This window comes from Phasianus colchicus, chromosome 5, assembly GCF_987193195.1.
Source record: "Phasianus colchicus chromosome 5, bPhaCol1.hap1.1, whole genome shotgun sequence".
Taxonomy (NCBI): Eukaryota; Metazoa; Chordata; class Aves; order Galliformes; family Phasianidae; genus Phasianus; species Phasianus colchicus.
Genome location: NC_143440.1, coordinates 40,424,686 through 40,440,598, shown reverse-complemented (window position 1 = coordinate 40,440,598; position 15,913 = coordinate 40,424,686). Strand labels below are relative to the sequence as shown.

The 15,913-nt window shown below is 36.8% G+C and overlaps 1 protein-coding gene across 3 annotated transcripts in view; it reads left to right on the top strand.

The window, feature by feature from the left end:
• SPTLC2 (serine palmitoyltransferase long chain base subunit 2) overlaps positions 1–15,913 on the top strand; it is a 64,954-nt gene that overhangs the window by 26,152 nt on the left and 22,889 nt on the right. For all 3 annotated transcript variants that reach the window (XM_031593138.2, XM_090141450.1, XM_090141451.1), the window contains one exon: positions 342–468. In XM_031593138.2, coding sequence (XP_031448998.2) covers positions 342–468 — 127 coding nt within the window. The remainder of the gene's footprint in view (positions 1–341; positions 469–15,913) is intronic.

Genomic DNA, 15,913 nt, shown 5'->3' with positions numbered 1-15,913 from the left:
TAAATACTCTTGAAACAAGGGTTTTCACACAATTTGAGTAATGCAGAACACCTTGTTGCAATCTAATGCTATTGTTGTTGTTAAGCAAAGTCTGTCATAGTCACTTGTCTTTCATCGATGGATATTCTTGCCCTGGAACATAATTATAGGTAGTCCTGTCTCTGCTGTTCATGTTTCAACTGTTCATTACTTATAGTGTAAAATAAGTCCCTGAGCTACCTGTTCTTTTCCAGGACATTCTGGAAAGAGGTTTGTTGTAGTGGCCTAACTTACTCTGTTGTTAAAACTTTCCTTTGGAGTGCTGAAAAAGCATTGTCTGATGGCCTCTTGTGTTTTGCTAGGAGCTGATTGATTACCTCAGGACTCACTCTCACAGTGCTGTGTATGCAACATCACTATCACCTCCTGTTGTGGAGCAAATCATCACCTCCATGAAGTGCATTATGGGTGAAGATGGTACAACTTTTGGTGAGTTCTTTACAACATTAAGCATGTGGAAGAGGGCAGACAAAACTCATTCAGCGAACACATTCATGATTGCCTGTAGGATTTACTATCCTACTTGACATATCAGCATAATAAAGGTGTAAAGTGTTTTCAGCTAAAGGTAAGTCATCCTGGGATTACACAGGAAAGTATTGTTTTGTATTGATTTTTGTTGTTGTTGTTCTGTATGTAGTTTTTCTAGCTTTCCTCTCTCTTCCTGTTCCTTTGTCATTGTTCTTTTCCCAACGTTTTAGAGTACTTTGTTGTATATTTTACAGTCTTGCTTGGTTACTGAAGGGAGAAGTGGTTTTGATTTTTTATCTGTAGTTTTCACCTTGGTTAAAGTAAATGAGGACATTTTTAAAATCCCTTTTTACTTAAGGAGCTAGAGGCAGAATTCAAGATCAGTGGATTTAATACACTGAGGAAGGCGTGTTCAGCTCTTTTGATTCAATTTATTTTTCATGATAGATAAGAAAGGGAAGATCTGCAGAACTCTTGATTCATGTAAAGCCCTAAAGCCAAATTTATGCAACTTATTTGCCTGATAAGTGGAAGTTGTTTTTTCAGGCATGAAATAAATAACTTAAACATCAGAAGTGCAGGCAGCCTTGAAACTGAAACTGTACAGCACTTTGCATGTAGAATATTCTTCCATCTTCATTGTTTCTTAAAACGCTGTGAGCAGCTCACACAGCATGGCAGTGTACTCACTGAGGGTCTCTCTGTGGCTTTCAATTCAGATACTCTTAATACATTCAAGCATTTGAATTCTCATTTATAGAAGTTTCAGCCATCTGGCCACAAGGTGGTGGTATATACTGATGAGTGGTATTTGCTTTTGAACTTGGATAAACTGGTCAGCTAACTTAGCTGATAACTCCTACAGTGGAAAAATATACTGGTTAAATAACTTTAGAATCTGAGTTGTCCCTGTTAATGCCCTCAGAATAGATATTAAACTAATTTCAAACTACCTAAAAAGTTGTGCTGCGTCTTGCCATTTTAAAAATGACTGAGTTCTGCTCAAGTGTTGATTGATTTGTGTTTCTTCCAGTATCTTTTTGTCTTAGTGAAGTGGAAAAAAGAAATGTGAAACAGAAATCAGTTATGAACTATGGCATTTTTGTCCCTTTCTGAGGCTACAGTATCATATTCATTCAAGCTGTGAGAAGGGAAGCAATGTCCATGGTCTGCCTTTCTCCTGCCATTATGCCAGCAAGACCCATCCACGCTGGAAATAGAACCAAATCAGGAATCAGTCAGTTAAAATAACCTTAAACTCAAAATACTTTTTTTATTGTGTTGCTTAATATGCACATCAAGCTATATCCTAGTTTGGTGCATAGGACTACCAGTATTCCTAGCCACTCTTTCTACTGCAAAAAAAAAAAAGTGCTTACGGTGTTTGAAAGTTGGATCATTTCAAGGAAGCTTCTACTTCAGAATTATGATTGAGTTTTAGTGCTTTTTTTTAGAAGTGCTGGGTAAAACAACTGAGTAGCCGCAGTTCTGTCTGGTCAAAAAGGATTTCTCAGCTACAGCTCTCATGAAAGTGTTAGTGTCTCTGTAATTATCTAGCTCAGACTTCATCTAGCATAAGTTCCTTATAGAATAATCCCTGCATGGAGTTGTTTTTTCTTTTTTTTTGTTTTTTTTTTTTGTAGTGCTGTTTCCTAGTCAAGCTCTTTAATTTCTTTGAGGCTTTAAAGATAATAGTACTTCATAGGCATTTTCTTTGGAAAAACTAAAGTGCAATTGTGTGAATTGAACAGCTGCTTAGTGATAACATGACAAAGACTTTTCCTTATTTAAGGGATTTGGCTGAGAAACTTGTGGTTTTGATTCTGTGGAATTGTGTTTGAAGGTCTGAAGAACTGCTGTCTGCAATTGGTTTGACCACAAAGTCTGAAGTAGAATAGTTCTGGAGGGTTGTTAACTGTGGAAGGTGTGCAAGAAGAAGTTATGCTAAACTGGGTTGCTGATAAGTATCTCTGAATAAAACAAGCATTACAAAAGTATAACTACTTTTTAAATTAGTCAAGCTGAACTAATGGATAAGGTGGACTGAGATAGGACAGTGGGTTTTTTCTGTTTTCCAAAGGTGCTGGAGATGGAGCTGAATCAGAATGATAAACCATTTGCTAGATCCAAACCTTGTGTTCATTCACAACTAACTCTTTTAATGGCTTCAGGAATGCTTGCTGAATGCTTGAAGTCTTTGTGGCTTCTTTATCTGCCTGTTTCTCTTCACCACATACTAGTAAAAGTAACTATTCTCCATGACATCAAATCTTTGTGGAAACTGGTTTTGGATTAGGATGGTCAGTAACTGCGGAATATGTCATAGAAAGTAATTCATTTCACAAAAGATTTTTGTGTATTACTTTGCAAGAATAAGTTAATTCTCTTCTGTGTTTAGGACTATTTCTGAATCTAGTGGAACATCTAGAGGCTCTGATTTTCAGTACAAGGTGTTGTAGTTGCTAAAACCTTGCATAATTATAAAAGAAAACATCTAGTTTCAGATCTTTCTAGCAAGCTGCCAGAGAATAAGCAAAGTATTTGTAATAGGCAGCACGGACAAAATACAGATGCTATGAAAAGTTGAATTGCTGTTCACAGAGGATATAGAACTGATAGTCTGCAAATATGCTGCCTGAACTGGGACAGCAGTGTCTTGTCTTGGATTCATCCAGTTCAAACTGACCTGTTAATTCCAGGTACTGTTGATGCATGTGAGTGACTATCAGGTCTCAGTCTCTGAAAACAGTTACAGGAATATGCTTATACATAAATGCAAGCATATTAATTTCCCTTTCAGCCAGACTGTAAAAAAAAAAAAAACAAACAAGAAAAACCACAAAACACCCCCCCCCCCCCCCAAAAAAAAAACCAAAAAACCCAAAAAAACAGTTTAACAGACAAAATGATGGTAGAGCCCTTTCTTGATTAAAAAATATAGATATTCTTCCAGTACTACTTCTGAAACTCTCCTACACTACTTGGTTGCTGTAGTACATCTGTCCTATTTTACTTTACGTTACTTCTCTTACACTTGAAGACCAAATAAATATGAAAGTAAAACATGCTTAACTTGTGATTATTTTAATAACTTCTTCAGCAGAACAGTCCTTAGAAGTGGTGAACATCTTAGGCATGTTAAATATCTTCAGGGAACTCTCTGTTCAGTGATAATGTACATGGGTGTACTACAATCATTACATTTGATTCTGATATGTAGTAAAGTAGAGTGAGGAGAAGGGATGGAGGAGGCTTCTTTCCACAGGTGAATTTTTGGTGCTGGTGTTCCAATTCTAAGTCATTATGACTGAGCCATAAACAGGCAAATGTTGTAGAAACTTGTCAGAGGCTCAAGGAGTGCTTCTCTTCCTCTCTGTTCAAGTCACAAAGGTGAATAAGTTACAGCTGGTTTTATAAATGAAGACATTTTCATAACAATGACAGTAACTGAAAGAAAAGCTGTAAGCAGCTTTTTGGGGGTTCACAGTCGATATACAGTAACATGACAAAATGATTCCTGGAATGGGGCTCTGAAAACTTGTAGGGCCACTAAATTCTTGCCATTCCCATGGTGTTTGGGTTATTTAAATTGACTGGGGAAGATAAGTTACCTGGTGGTTATCCCAATACATTAGATATTGTTAGCTTTTATGGTATTAAGTGCTTAACCTGCCTTGGTGAATTTTTCAGACTCAGTTGTTCTGTTTGAAAGTTGACTTTTTGCTGTTACAAGCTCACTAAGACTAGGAATCTAGTTATATCCTTTTTTTGGTAAGAGATAGTAATATACCTTGTGCAACTGGGGTTCTGCTAGTATTGTTAGTTTTCAAGACCCAGCCTCTTTGTTGCCCTGATAATGTTGCATGGGGACAAATGAGGAAAAGAACATAAAGTAACAAGACATGAGTAAATTAAAACATGCAAGATGAAGCCAGTCTAGGGACTGGTTAACCTCTGTCAGAGATAAAATTTAGTTTGTTCTCCTGTGTATTAAAAACTGAATGTTTAGCTGTCCCTGTTAATAGCTTGTAAAAGAGGTGAACTGCTTCTTTCCATGTCCATGGGTGTTAATTCAGCAATAGCAGTTATGCATACAATTTTACTGTCATCCATTTCATTTTCAGGAGGTAAGTATCCCATGCCTTATCAGTGCCATACTAAAATAGCATTTGTAGAATAAGTTATGGAGACACCTTCAACAAGATTGTGTCTCAGATTTGTGTGAATATTGGCTTCAGCACTGTATAGAAAACCAAGTTTACTATCTTATAGCTCTAAAGTTGTAAACAGTGGAGGTGGAAATATTGCAGTTTGTCTGAGCTGCTAAACTATCAAAAACAACTAACTTCTGAAGGCTAGCAAGCTAGCTGTGTGTAGTTTGATAGGTGTTTGTCATCTTAGCACCTTAAATGTGAGGATCTAGTAGTGTATCTGGTCAGTTTTAATAATTAAAAAACAAAAGAAAAGATTTCTAATCTTGCTGTTGTTGTATGCGGTGAACTTCAGTGAGTTAGATCAAAAAAAGTAGTGTTAAACCAATTATTACCAACAGCAATTAGGATGTACAGCTGTGTTGGCAGGGAACTGTGAGCCTAACTCAACAGTTTAGAAGGCTGGATCATTGCAATACTTTTGATATACACAGGAAGATCCACATTGGAAACAAAACTAAGCCTGATCCCTGTAAATTCTAGGAGAGAAGAGACTGGAATTAGTATATTAACCTCTGTATGTTTAATTAGGCTCTTGAGTGGGTGTAAGACTTCAACAGCTAAATCAGCTGCCTTATCAGTAGGCTTCTTCAAGTAAGACATTCTGTAAAAATTCCTCTTTTCCCTGTAAAAATGATCCAGAAATATATGCAAATGTAAATTGTAAGCAGTGGCAAAGAAATGGCTCAGATTATATTAGTTGGTATACAGTTCTGAATAATGTATAGCATATTTGTAAATAAAGTTCATCTCTTGTCATTGGTAGCAGTAGACAAGCAAATGGAAGCCCTTCTGCTTAAAGGGGAAATAAATACTCCTTGGACAGGCTGAGGTTGAAAATGTTCAGTTAGCATTAAAATTGTTTCATTTGAATTTCCTCCAATAATGCACTTGTTAATGAGGTGTTAAATTATCACCTTGAAAACCCAGGTTCCAGTCAAAACTAATTTGAGCAAAGTGAAAACTTTTTTTGTTTCTACCCTTGAGAATGTCAAGCTGAGCTGGGAAAAGGTTGGAAAAACAAATACTCTGGGGGTTATAAAGAGAATTTCCTGCTTCTCTCCAGGGGACTGACAGCTTTAAACATCACTCTCTGTATTTGTGCTTCCAGCTGGGGATCTTTTAAATCCAGCTTGTTGCTGCATCCTTACCTCCCTCCCACTGTGCATGGCAAACCTAGAAAAATTGCTTTAACTTGAGCTGAGGAGGAGAAATGCTTCAGCTGCTGGTGCTTTGAAGATTGTTTAGAGGCATTAACAGAGCAGTACCCATTGTTTTCTGCATTGGAATGTGAGAGTTCTTCAGTGCCACTTCTTTTGAACTTCAGTCAATATTGTGATGTTTGTGCAAGAGCTCATAAAGCTTGATAACTGTACATTTGCTTTGTTCTGGTAACATCCCAGTACATGCTATTTATGTTCCTGTATCTACATAGCCTAAATATTGATCCATCATAGCAGAAATAGGTCTAAGAACATGTCTTTGCTGAAGTATTTTCATTTTCTTTCAGTTTGTTTACTATGTTTGAGTTGAAATGTATGGCTCTTTTTCCTCGCAATACTTGGTGTCACATTTCTACAGTATGTTTGCAGAGTGCTGTTCCTCCTGGGAAAGGAGAAAGAAGTAAGCAGCAGCTTGCTAGCATATATTGTTGGCAGCAGTGTAACTAAAAATGTTGTTAGTCTGTGAATGTCGAAGTAAAGCATTTGAACAAAAGTAATCACAAATAAGGTCACGTGCCCTCTTTTGGCTAATGAGGAAATTGGGTTCGTGATTCACAGTTTACAGCAAAGTTGGTTTGTTTATGTTTTTAATACCTGAATGACCCATGTAAACACAGTTTCCTATCATCAGTCCTGGCAACTGCAGCAATTTTCTTTGTAGAAAAGTTAAAACTAGTATTACAGTGTCTGCAATTACAGGCACATGGCAGAACTTTTTTCTTTGAAATACATTTAGGGCCATTTCAATTCAGAGATTACAGGGAGAAAATAGATGAATTAACAACAGGTTTTTTTGATATATTACTGAAATTGAAGGATTGCTTGAAGGCTGGCATAGGGGACTTTGGAAAGATCTTCTTATAGTAAGACGTTTCCTACGGTTGTAAATGCTCAATTGCTTCCCTTCTGGTTTGAGGGTAGGTTAACGTGCAAATATGAGGCCTATGTAGTCCACAGGTATTTTTATTTTTCCCTTTAGTAATGTCTCATGTGGAGTGCCTTGTTCTTTATGATATTATCTATGTAGATCAGATTTGTTAAAAATTAGCACTGTGCACTTAACTTTTTTGAAAAGATGGTGTATAGTACAGATTTTTTTTGTATATTCCTGGTTGAAAAATATGTGGCTTTCTATGCTATTTCTACTTCTGTAATGTACGTGTAGAACATCCATGTTTTGTAATAAAGGGTGAGTTCCAGCATGGCAGCAGTAATGCAAACAACATATAGCTATTGTCTGTTTTTTCTCTTTGAGGAGGATGGCTTCAGAAGAGATTTTTTAACTACTAATGCAATTGGGCTTTAGAGATGTAATTATTTCTTAGAATGCTGCCTTTTTTGTTTTTCTCAGACTTAAGGTGACTCTGAATACATGTTCTATACTGAATATATCCTCACTTTTTGACTATAGCTGTCTTTAAAATGTGGAAGTGGGCTCTGTAGCTGATCTTATGGCTGATATTTGGCTGGGGGTGATAGTCTGTGTGTTTCTGTGTAGCATTCGGTGACATTTGACAATGAATAAAGGAAGTTAGTATGTTAGGTTAAACTATGATATTTGCAACTCATCCTGGTTTAAAAAAAAAAAAGAAAAACATGAAGAGACAATATCTTTGATCATCTTCTCTTGCACTATAATGGCATCCTTCTTATGCTGGTGTTAAAAATCCCAAAGCATAATTAGCTTTGATATTAGTTTCCATTGTAGAAAAACAGTGTGCATAAAACAGATGGTAGATATAGTTTGCACTCGTTGCTATGTTGTAATGCTACTGAACTGTCTCCATGGAAGTCTATTATAAACATCCTTTCTATAACATGCTTTGTCAAAGCTTGCATATTCCTTAGCTTGTAAAGATGTGTGGTGTTTTTATGTGTTCCTGATGTTCTTTCTCTTTGGTGACTTTCAATTGGTCTGCCAACTTATTTGTATTGTACCAAGGTTTGAATGTTTACTTCTTTCTCCACTGATGCTTTGTCTTATTCACAGGATTAAGAGCAAAGATATATGCATTTTAAGTTTCAGTGTACCGTAGTAAAAACAAAATACAGTTCTATTTTTTTTTTCCTTTGAGAGGTTAAGTTTCACTGAAACTGCATTTTTCATTTTCTTCCTCCTCTTTGCAATGGGGGCATCATGATTAGTTCAGAAGAACAGTCTGAGCACACGTTTCTTCTCCCTTTCTTCTTGTCAAGGCACAAGAATAGCTGTCAAGTAGGATATTTGCAACTGTCTTAGCAATGGCTGTGAATGTTATTCTTGGGACTCTGCATTTGTGAGAATGCACAACTTGAGTCAGTAGCAGTACCACCAATCTCACAAATCCTTTCAGAAGTTAACATACAAAGTTAGATAATACGTGTACTCAGGCAACACAAATTTAATTTGTTCTGGAGTGATACTCTAAATCTCATTATTTAAAATTATTATCCATCTGATCAAATGCATTTTATATTGAACTTCAAAATAAAGATGACTGCAAATCATAATTATTAGGATGCGACAAATTTTATCCATTATAGAATCATAGAATTACTCAGGTTGGAAGGGACCTCAAGGATCATCAAGTCCAACCGCAGCCTAACCATAGTACCCTAATTCTAACAACCCTCTGCTAAATCATATCTCCGAGCACCACATCCAAATGGCTCTTAAACACATCCGGGGCCGGTGACTCAACCACCTCTCCTGGGAGCCTATTCCAGTGTTTAACCACCCTTTCTGTAAAAGAAGTGTTTCCTAACATCCAACCTAAACTTACTTTGGCGCAACTTGAGGCCATTTCTCCTCGTCTTGTCACCTGTCACCAGTGAGAAGAGACCTACCCTGCTCTCACTGTAAGCACCTTTCAGGTACTGGAAGAGAGTAATAAGGTCTCCCCTCAGCCACCTCTTCCCCAGACACCCATCCATGTCACAGGTAACTAGATTCAGTTAATAAAGCACATTAAGTGCAAATGGCTAAACATAAAAAACAATCATGAAAAATACTACTCTTAGAATTCTATTGCACGTATTGTTTTTTAGAGTCACCTGTGCAAAAAAGTTCATTTTCTGTAGACAATACTCTATTCCTTAGTGTATCCTTCAGGTAGTGTCAGAGTGAAGCTAAATTTGCAGTGTGATTTTGTTTCAGCTCTTCCAGGATAGTTTACTTGATGCTGTGTGAGTAGCTACTCTATTTATCTGTGATATTCTTGAATGAACTTAAATTGCTTTTAGTAGAACTTCAACTTCTGGAAAAGTTCTTTGTGGGAAAACTACATGATGTCTTATAGTGATGGAGGTCTGTAGTCTCCTGCAGGGCTTTGAATGTACCAGGTGCATGGTCATGAAGCTGAATTGTCTGCTTATGCCACCCTTTGAATATGAAATAGCTTTGTGTACAATGTTACAGAATTTTTTATATACATACTTTCACTCTCTTAATACTTTTTTTTTTAATGGTAAAGTGTAGTGTTGGTGGATAATTTTTGATCTTTTCTATTAGATGCATTATCTTGAACTCTCAACACACAATGGGGTTTGTTTGTTTCTGACAGCTGTTCTCAGCAGAGGTGCTTGTTTGTTTTGTTCTGTTTTTCTTTGCCTTTGTCAAGATATGTCCTTCAATAAAAACATCAAATCTTCCTGCTTATGTCTAGTTGAATTTCTTTTGAAGATCAAAGGTCTGGAACATCTCTCCTATGAAGATAGGCTGGAGGAACTCACTTTGTTCAGCCTGGAAAAGAGAATGAGGGAGACTCATTGTGGCCTGTCAGCACTTAAAGGGAGTTTATAAACGTGAAGGAAAGCAACTTTTTACAAGGGTAGGAGTGATAGGGAGAATGGTTTTAGACTAAAGGAGGGGAGATTTAATTTAGATGTCAGGAGGAAGTTGGTTTTTTGTTCAGTTTTTTTTTTTTTACTGTAAGAGTAGAGAGGTGCTGGAACAGGCCCAGAGGTACTATGGATGCCAACCCGTGGAGGCATTTAAGACCAGGTTGGATGGGACTCTGGGCAGTCCGATCTAGTACTTGATCTAGCAGTTGGCAACCCTGCCTGTGGCAGGGGATAGAGCTTGATAATCCTTGAGCTTCTTTCCAACCCAAGCTGTTCTGTGATTTTATGAATTCACAGTAAGCGTAAATGAAGAATGTGGGGTGTTTTTTCTTCAGTGTGTAAATTTCAATGAAGACTGAAAAGCCTTTGTAAAAGTGAGGAGACAGTTGGTATTTCTGTACCTGTTTTTGATCTGGTATAATATTGTAGTTACTGTTGAAGTAAAATAGCACATACAGGCTAGACTTAATTCTAGTAGCTGTTAAATAACCAGTGGCAATAGTAACCTTGTCAGCAGAAAGTCCTTTTCAAAGTTTTAAATAAACAAAAACACTTTATACCAGAGAAAAGTCAAGACTATGTTATGTTCTCCTATCTAATGAGTTCTTGGAATAAATACAAGTCATTGGCTGTACATTTGAGGATGTAATGGTTCTTTGAGTTAACTCAAATAGATTACTTATGTTGATACATATCTACTATTTGGCAATTCCTGTGTGTTTAAAATCAGTGTGCTGCTGACAATAAATAGTGTGAGTATTTTAGTTTGTATCCTCTCATATAAAATAAAAGCTCATGTAAACGTGGGATTATTCTGCGTTTCCTAAACAGAAGAGCTGCACATTTTGTTCTTGTCTTTTTTTTTTTCTTAATGCTAAAACTGATGTGTAATTCAGTCTTTTGCAAAGCAATGCTAAACTACCTCATGGTAGTTTAGGTTAAGATCAAACTCTGATATGTGAAGTCTTTTTAGCTGTTGTCCTTAAACATTGTCTATAGTATCACATTTTGTGGTGGCCCAAGTATTTCCAAGTTTTGACAGAGATCAAACCTAAGGGAATGTATGTCCTGCTGAATAATCCTTCTTCTCTAGGTAATCCTGCAGACTTCAAAGACAGTTTGAGGTCAGCAAATATCTCCTTTCATTATCATACAGGGAGTCTGAGATGCTAATCGCTCCATATCCCTGTTGTGTGTCACTTTCTTATCCATATAGAAATAAAAGGCAGCTTTTTAAAATAAGGAGAGGGAAAAAAAAAACACTGTAGCTCAAGTATTAAGTCTTATGAAAGTTACTGCTACAAAATCAGTGGTACTTAATGTTTCTTTTTTTTTTTAAGACTTAAAAATGTAAAAACATATTCTGTTGAATTCTTCACAGCTGGAGCAGGCAGCTGGTGTCCATTTAGATGTGAACTTCAGAGGACTGTATGGTGCCTTTGAACAAAGAAATTATTTTGAAATTTGACACTTGAACTGGATGATCTTGGAGATCTTTTCCAACCTTGCTGATTCAATGAAATAGTCCCATGAAAAAAGCTCTAGACTTGGTGGCCTGATAATCTCTTCAGCAATGTGAGAATGGAGAAATGTGTGGATGGAGAAAATGTTATGGGCAACGTGTCAGCTGATGCATCATATTTGAGGCCACAAAAAAACATGAGCTTCACTGACTACTGTGTTACATGTCTCAAATGCCAAACTGGCATAGGAATTATCCGGGTATTATGACAGCTGAAATGTTTCCGTATTAAATTACAAATAATCCTTTCTTTTGTTTGTACCAAAGAGTGGTGGTCTTCCTATTTTGGAGTGGAATTTTAAAATGTGAAATGTGGGAAAAATACATCGACTAATTTCAAGGATGAATTGTAGGCTGTTTTGTTGGGGTGTGTGTGTGTCACAATCCTAAGATATCTTCTATTTATTGAGAATTCTAGCTTGCATAAGTTTGCAGACTAGTGGAGTCTTTAAAAAAAAAAAAAAAATGTGGACTCCCAAGAACTGTACTGAAGTTCACAGGACGTAAGTCAGTAAAATTGACTGTGGATTGTGTTACTTTTTTCTGTTTAATATAATGGCATCTCAATACAAATATCAGTCTGCTTGTGTGGCAGGATGGATAAGGGTTTTTTCAATTAATAATGAGTTAGTTGCTGAAATTTCAGAGTAATTAGGAAATGAAAGCTAAAGGGAAGAGGAGCAATAAAACCTGTAGCAAAACTAAGTAATACAGCAGAGTTGGAGAAAATAATATAGTACAAAAGAACAGTGTAAATGATTCATTATTAAGATAAGATGATGCAGTTAGCATGTGTTTGAAAACAATGTCCCTTACCTTATGTGTTCTTGTATACACCCAGTAGGAGTTGCCACACACCCTTCTGTGTATTCTTAGGCACAGCCTGCAAAATCTTCATTGAAAGCTACTGCAAAGGTGCACTCAATGCTCAGTCTCTAAGGAAAGTTTGTCATAGTAGAAACAGAAACATACACCTATTTTTAGTGAAGCTTATTTGTTGACTAAGTTGTCTTATGCCCTCACAGCACATATTCATTAATTAAGAACTGTAGAGCCTTTACTGTCCCTAAGGTAAGAACTATTCTTGCGTGTACACACAGAGGAGACAATTTCTTTTTTCTCTGTGAATTTTTTGTTCATGTGCATAATTGCTTCTTAGAGGACTGAGAGATGTTGTGTATTATCTCGATACCCCACACGCCCTTTTTTTTTTTTTGAGTTGTAGTCTTCTGAGTGGCCAGCCATTAGCTACAGAGTGCAGCTACTGGTGGAGGTAATAAGCAGAAATGTGTATCAGTTGTGTGCAAAGTCATCTCTTCAATTTTGTGTTTTTTCCTCCTCTGTTTTTTTGTGCATTTTTTTTCTTCTAAGGCTATAATTCATGTGTGTTAATTTGATCTTGGTTAGAGGATCATTTGAGAGTAAATTGAGCCAAGCCATCTTTTAATAACACTTTCAACAGACTTTGCTTGTTGCCATTCTAGAACTAGAACTACATGAATGTTTCCATTCTATTTTGTTTTATGCATTTCCTGGAAATGGTCAAACTTGGGCTTGTGGTTCCCCTTTCTTTTCCCAGGCCTGACACTCACTCTAGCTTTCCAAGATGAACAAAGCATTCTGGTGTTATAAAAAGAGGATGTGTTTCTTAATCACTGCATTATATATATACTGTTGAAAGAAGGGGAGGACAAAAGTAAAAATTTGGCTTGGAAGCAGATTCGGAAATGTTTTGTTCAAGTAATTTTTTTGCTTTTTATTTGGCAGAGTTTGAAGTTCTAGGGTGATAGAGTATGTAAAAAAAAAAAAAAAAATCTTTCAGTCTCTTATTTTGCTCTAAGTGAAGGTACTATTTGTATTATTACTTAATTATTCTTCAAGTTCCAGGTCTCTGAATTACTTGAATATAGTTGGGATGTGTTTCCAGATGTGTCAGTGGACTGCCAACTAGTGGTGTTTTCCACCAAAAGAGGTGGAAAGCTGTTCATCCTTCTCTAATTTCTTTTACTAGCTAGCTTTTAGTTCTGCATTTCAGAACTCTTGCATACTAGTTCCCAGAGAATACAGTTTGCTGTTTCTGCTTTTCAAATGCAACAGTGTGGAGAAGAAGTACGCAACCAGGACAGTGATAATCTACTATGGTTTATTTAAACTTCAATCTATGTCATGGACTGTTCAATGAAGTACATCTAACCTTCTGTAAGACTTGTTATGGAGGAAGTTGAGGTAAACAGCTTTTAAAGATAACTCAAAATGTGTCTCTAGTTTTTCTTTGTTCTGTTGATGTAATTGTATATCATCAGTGTCCTTCATGAGAATTGAGTTATGCTTTTCAAAAAGTGATCTCCTTCACTTCTGTGAGTCTAGTGAACCCTGAGCTGCACAGTAGGAGCCTGACAGACTGGAAATTGCATTAAACGGCTTTAGGTTTTTATTGAAAACACTGTCCTTATTTCAAAGGGAAGGTAATTATTCTGCCCTGGAGTGATAGTAGCCCCTCCTTTTATTGACAACATACCATCTGGTTGTGATAAATTATATGACCCTGGCAAGGCTGCAGCTTTTTGGTAGCAGTGGGTGACTTAGATGCTTCGTGTCAAGTTTGATGGAAAATAAATGAATATTGTTTATGGTAATGATTTATTCCCCTGTTGTTGGGCTCAAAGCTTTTTGCTTCTTTTAGTGTCTGTTAAACGTACCTCTATAGGGGGGAAAAAATAGAAAGCAAGATGGTACATGGGGTTTTCCAGCAGCGAATTCTTGCTGCAGGTTCAGTTCCTTTAATCTATTGAGATAGAGCTGGAATAACTGGTGGTGAAAATCTTGTGTGCTTCACTTGTAATTGGCACCATTTATTGTCCTTTACCACCCTAGGACTATTAATGTAGTAAGGAAAGTGCATATTGTTAAAGGGTTTTTCCTCAAGGAGTGGTAGTATTTAAACTTGTTGGTTGCTTCAGGGAGGTAGGTTCCTTTTCTGAAAACTTTCCAAGTAGTGCATTTGCATCTCTAAGTAAAAGGTAAGAGTGATGTTAGATAGCTTGTTAGCTAATTGATCCTCCTGGCTACAACTGCTTTTTGCTGTCCCAGCCAAAGTGTTATTTCTTCTGATCTGCCTAATTTCACGATATGCTCAGGCTCAGTTCTGTGCCCTGGCAAAAAAAAAAAAAAAAAGTCAGAGCCAATGATGGTTGTTAAACAATGTCTGCATGGGTCTTGGGGAAGAGAAGCAGCTTTGGTTCTCATATCTAAATTACAGCTCCCTCTAAGATGGGGTTAAATAATTGCAAATGGAACACGGTGAATGTGAGACTTACTATACCGTCTGATTTGTTGAGGATTTTGGATGGTCTCCACTTCCAAATTTTAATTTTAGTTCAGAACATGATGATTCTTTTGTCACAGATTATAACTTCTGCTTCAGAAACTTCCTCCATTTGCTGTTTGTATTTGCTTTATGTAATAATCACATCAACGCTGTGTTGAAGCCTTTTCTTGCCAGGGTATGTTGATGCCTTTTGTGAGGCTAATTGCTGCAGAGAAAGGTGTCATCAGCCAGTTCTGCAAAGCATTTTAGTGTTTTCTTCACTTGGCAAAGGTAGTAGTATAACACTCATTACTAGGTCTTACTTTCCTACCACTTCTATTTTTAGAGTTGGAATTCTTGCAGTTATGTTTGCACAGGGTAGCATGAATAACATTTATCTTAAATTTAGATGTAAAGAGAAAACACTTTGAACCTTGCTTTGCTATGCTTGTTATTTCTGTGGCTAAGCAGTTTGGACATTCATGGGGGGATTGGCCGCAGGTTAAAATAACTGGAGCCACATTAAGTTGTAACTAAAATTCAGCCAAGCATTTTATTTATAATGAGCAAAGTGCCCTGGCAACTTTGACTTGCTTTTTGGCTGCCAGGATATATAAGAAACGGATGTGTGTTATTTTGGGGTTTAGCAGCATAGGTCTGCATCTTTTGTGGGCAGAACACCTCAGCAGCTTAAATCCATTTGGGGTAGATGCCTCATGTCACTTGTGTGGCATGTTGATGAGTAAAAGGTTGCAGCACACTCATTACTAGTCTGTCAAAAATAAAGACTTCAAATGTCATCATCTGTTGTGGGAGGTGGCTAAGAGTGCAAGATGGAAAGGAGTTAACACAGGTAACTGCAGATGTTTTCTATATCTAGTAAATGATAAGTTTTGGATAATTTTGAGATTTATCAAAGAGAAAGGAGTAGGAATTCATGGAAACTGAATTTAAGGTTGTTCAAACACTGGAACTAGGCTAAGTCATAGAGATTGTGGAGTCTCCATCTAGGACAACAGTCAAAACCCGACTGGTTATTGTCCTGAGCAGCCTGCTGTAGCTGACCCTGCTTGACTTAAACTTTAACTTAAATCTACTCTTTTTCAGTTTAAAACCATTACTCATACATATCTTTGTTTAAAAAAAAAAACAAAAAAAAAACCAACAACCTAATTTCACCTTTCTTACAAGCCCTCTTTACTTATTGAAAGACTGCAGTGAGGTAGGCTCCTGGAGCCTTCTCTTCTGCATGTTAAACAACTCCAGCTCTTTCAGCCTCTTTTCATAGGGAAGTTGCTTCAGCCTTTTGATCATCTTC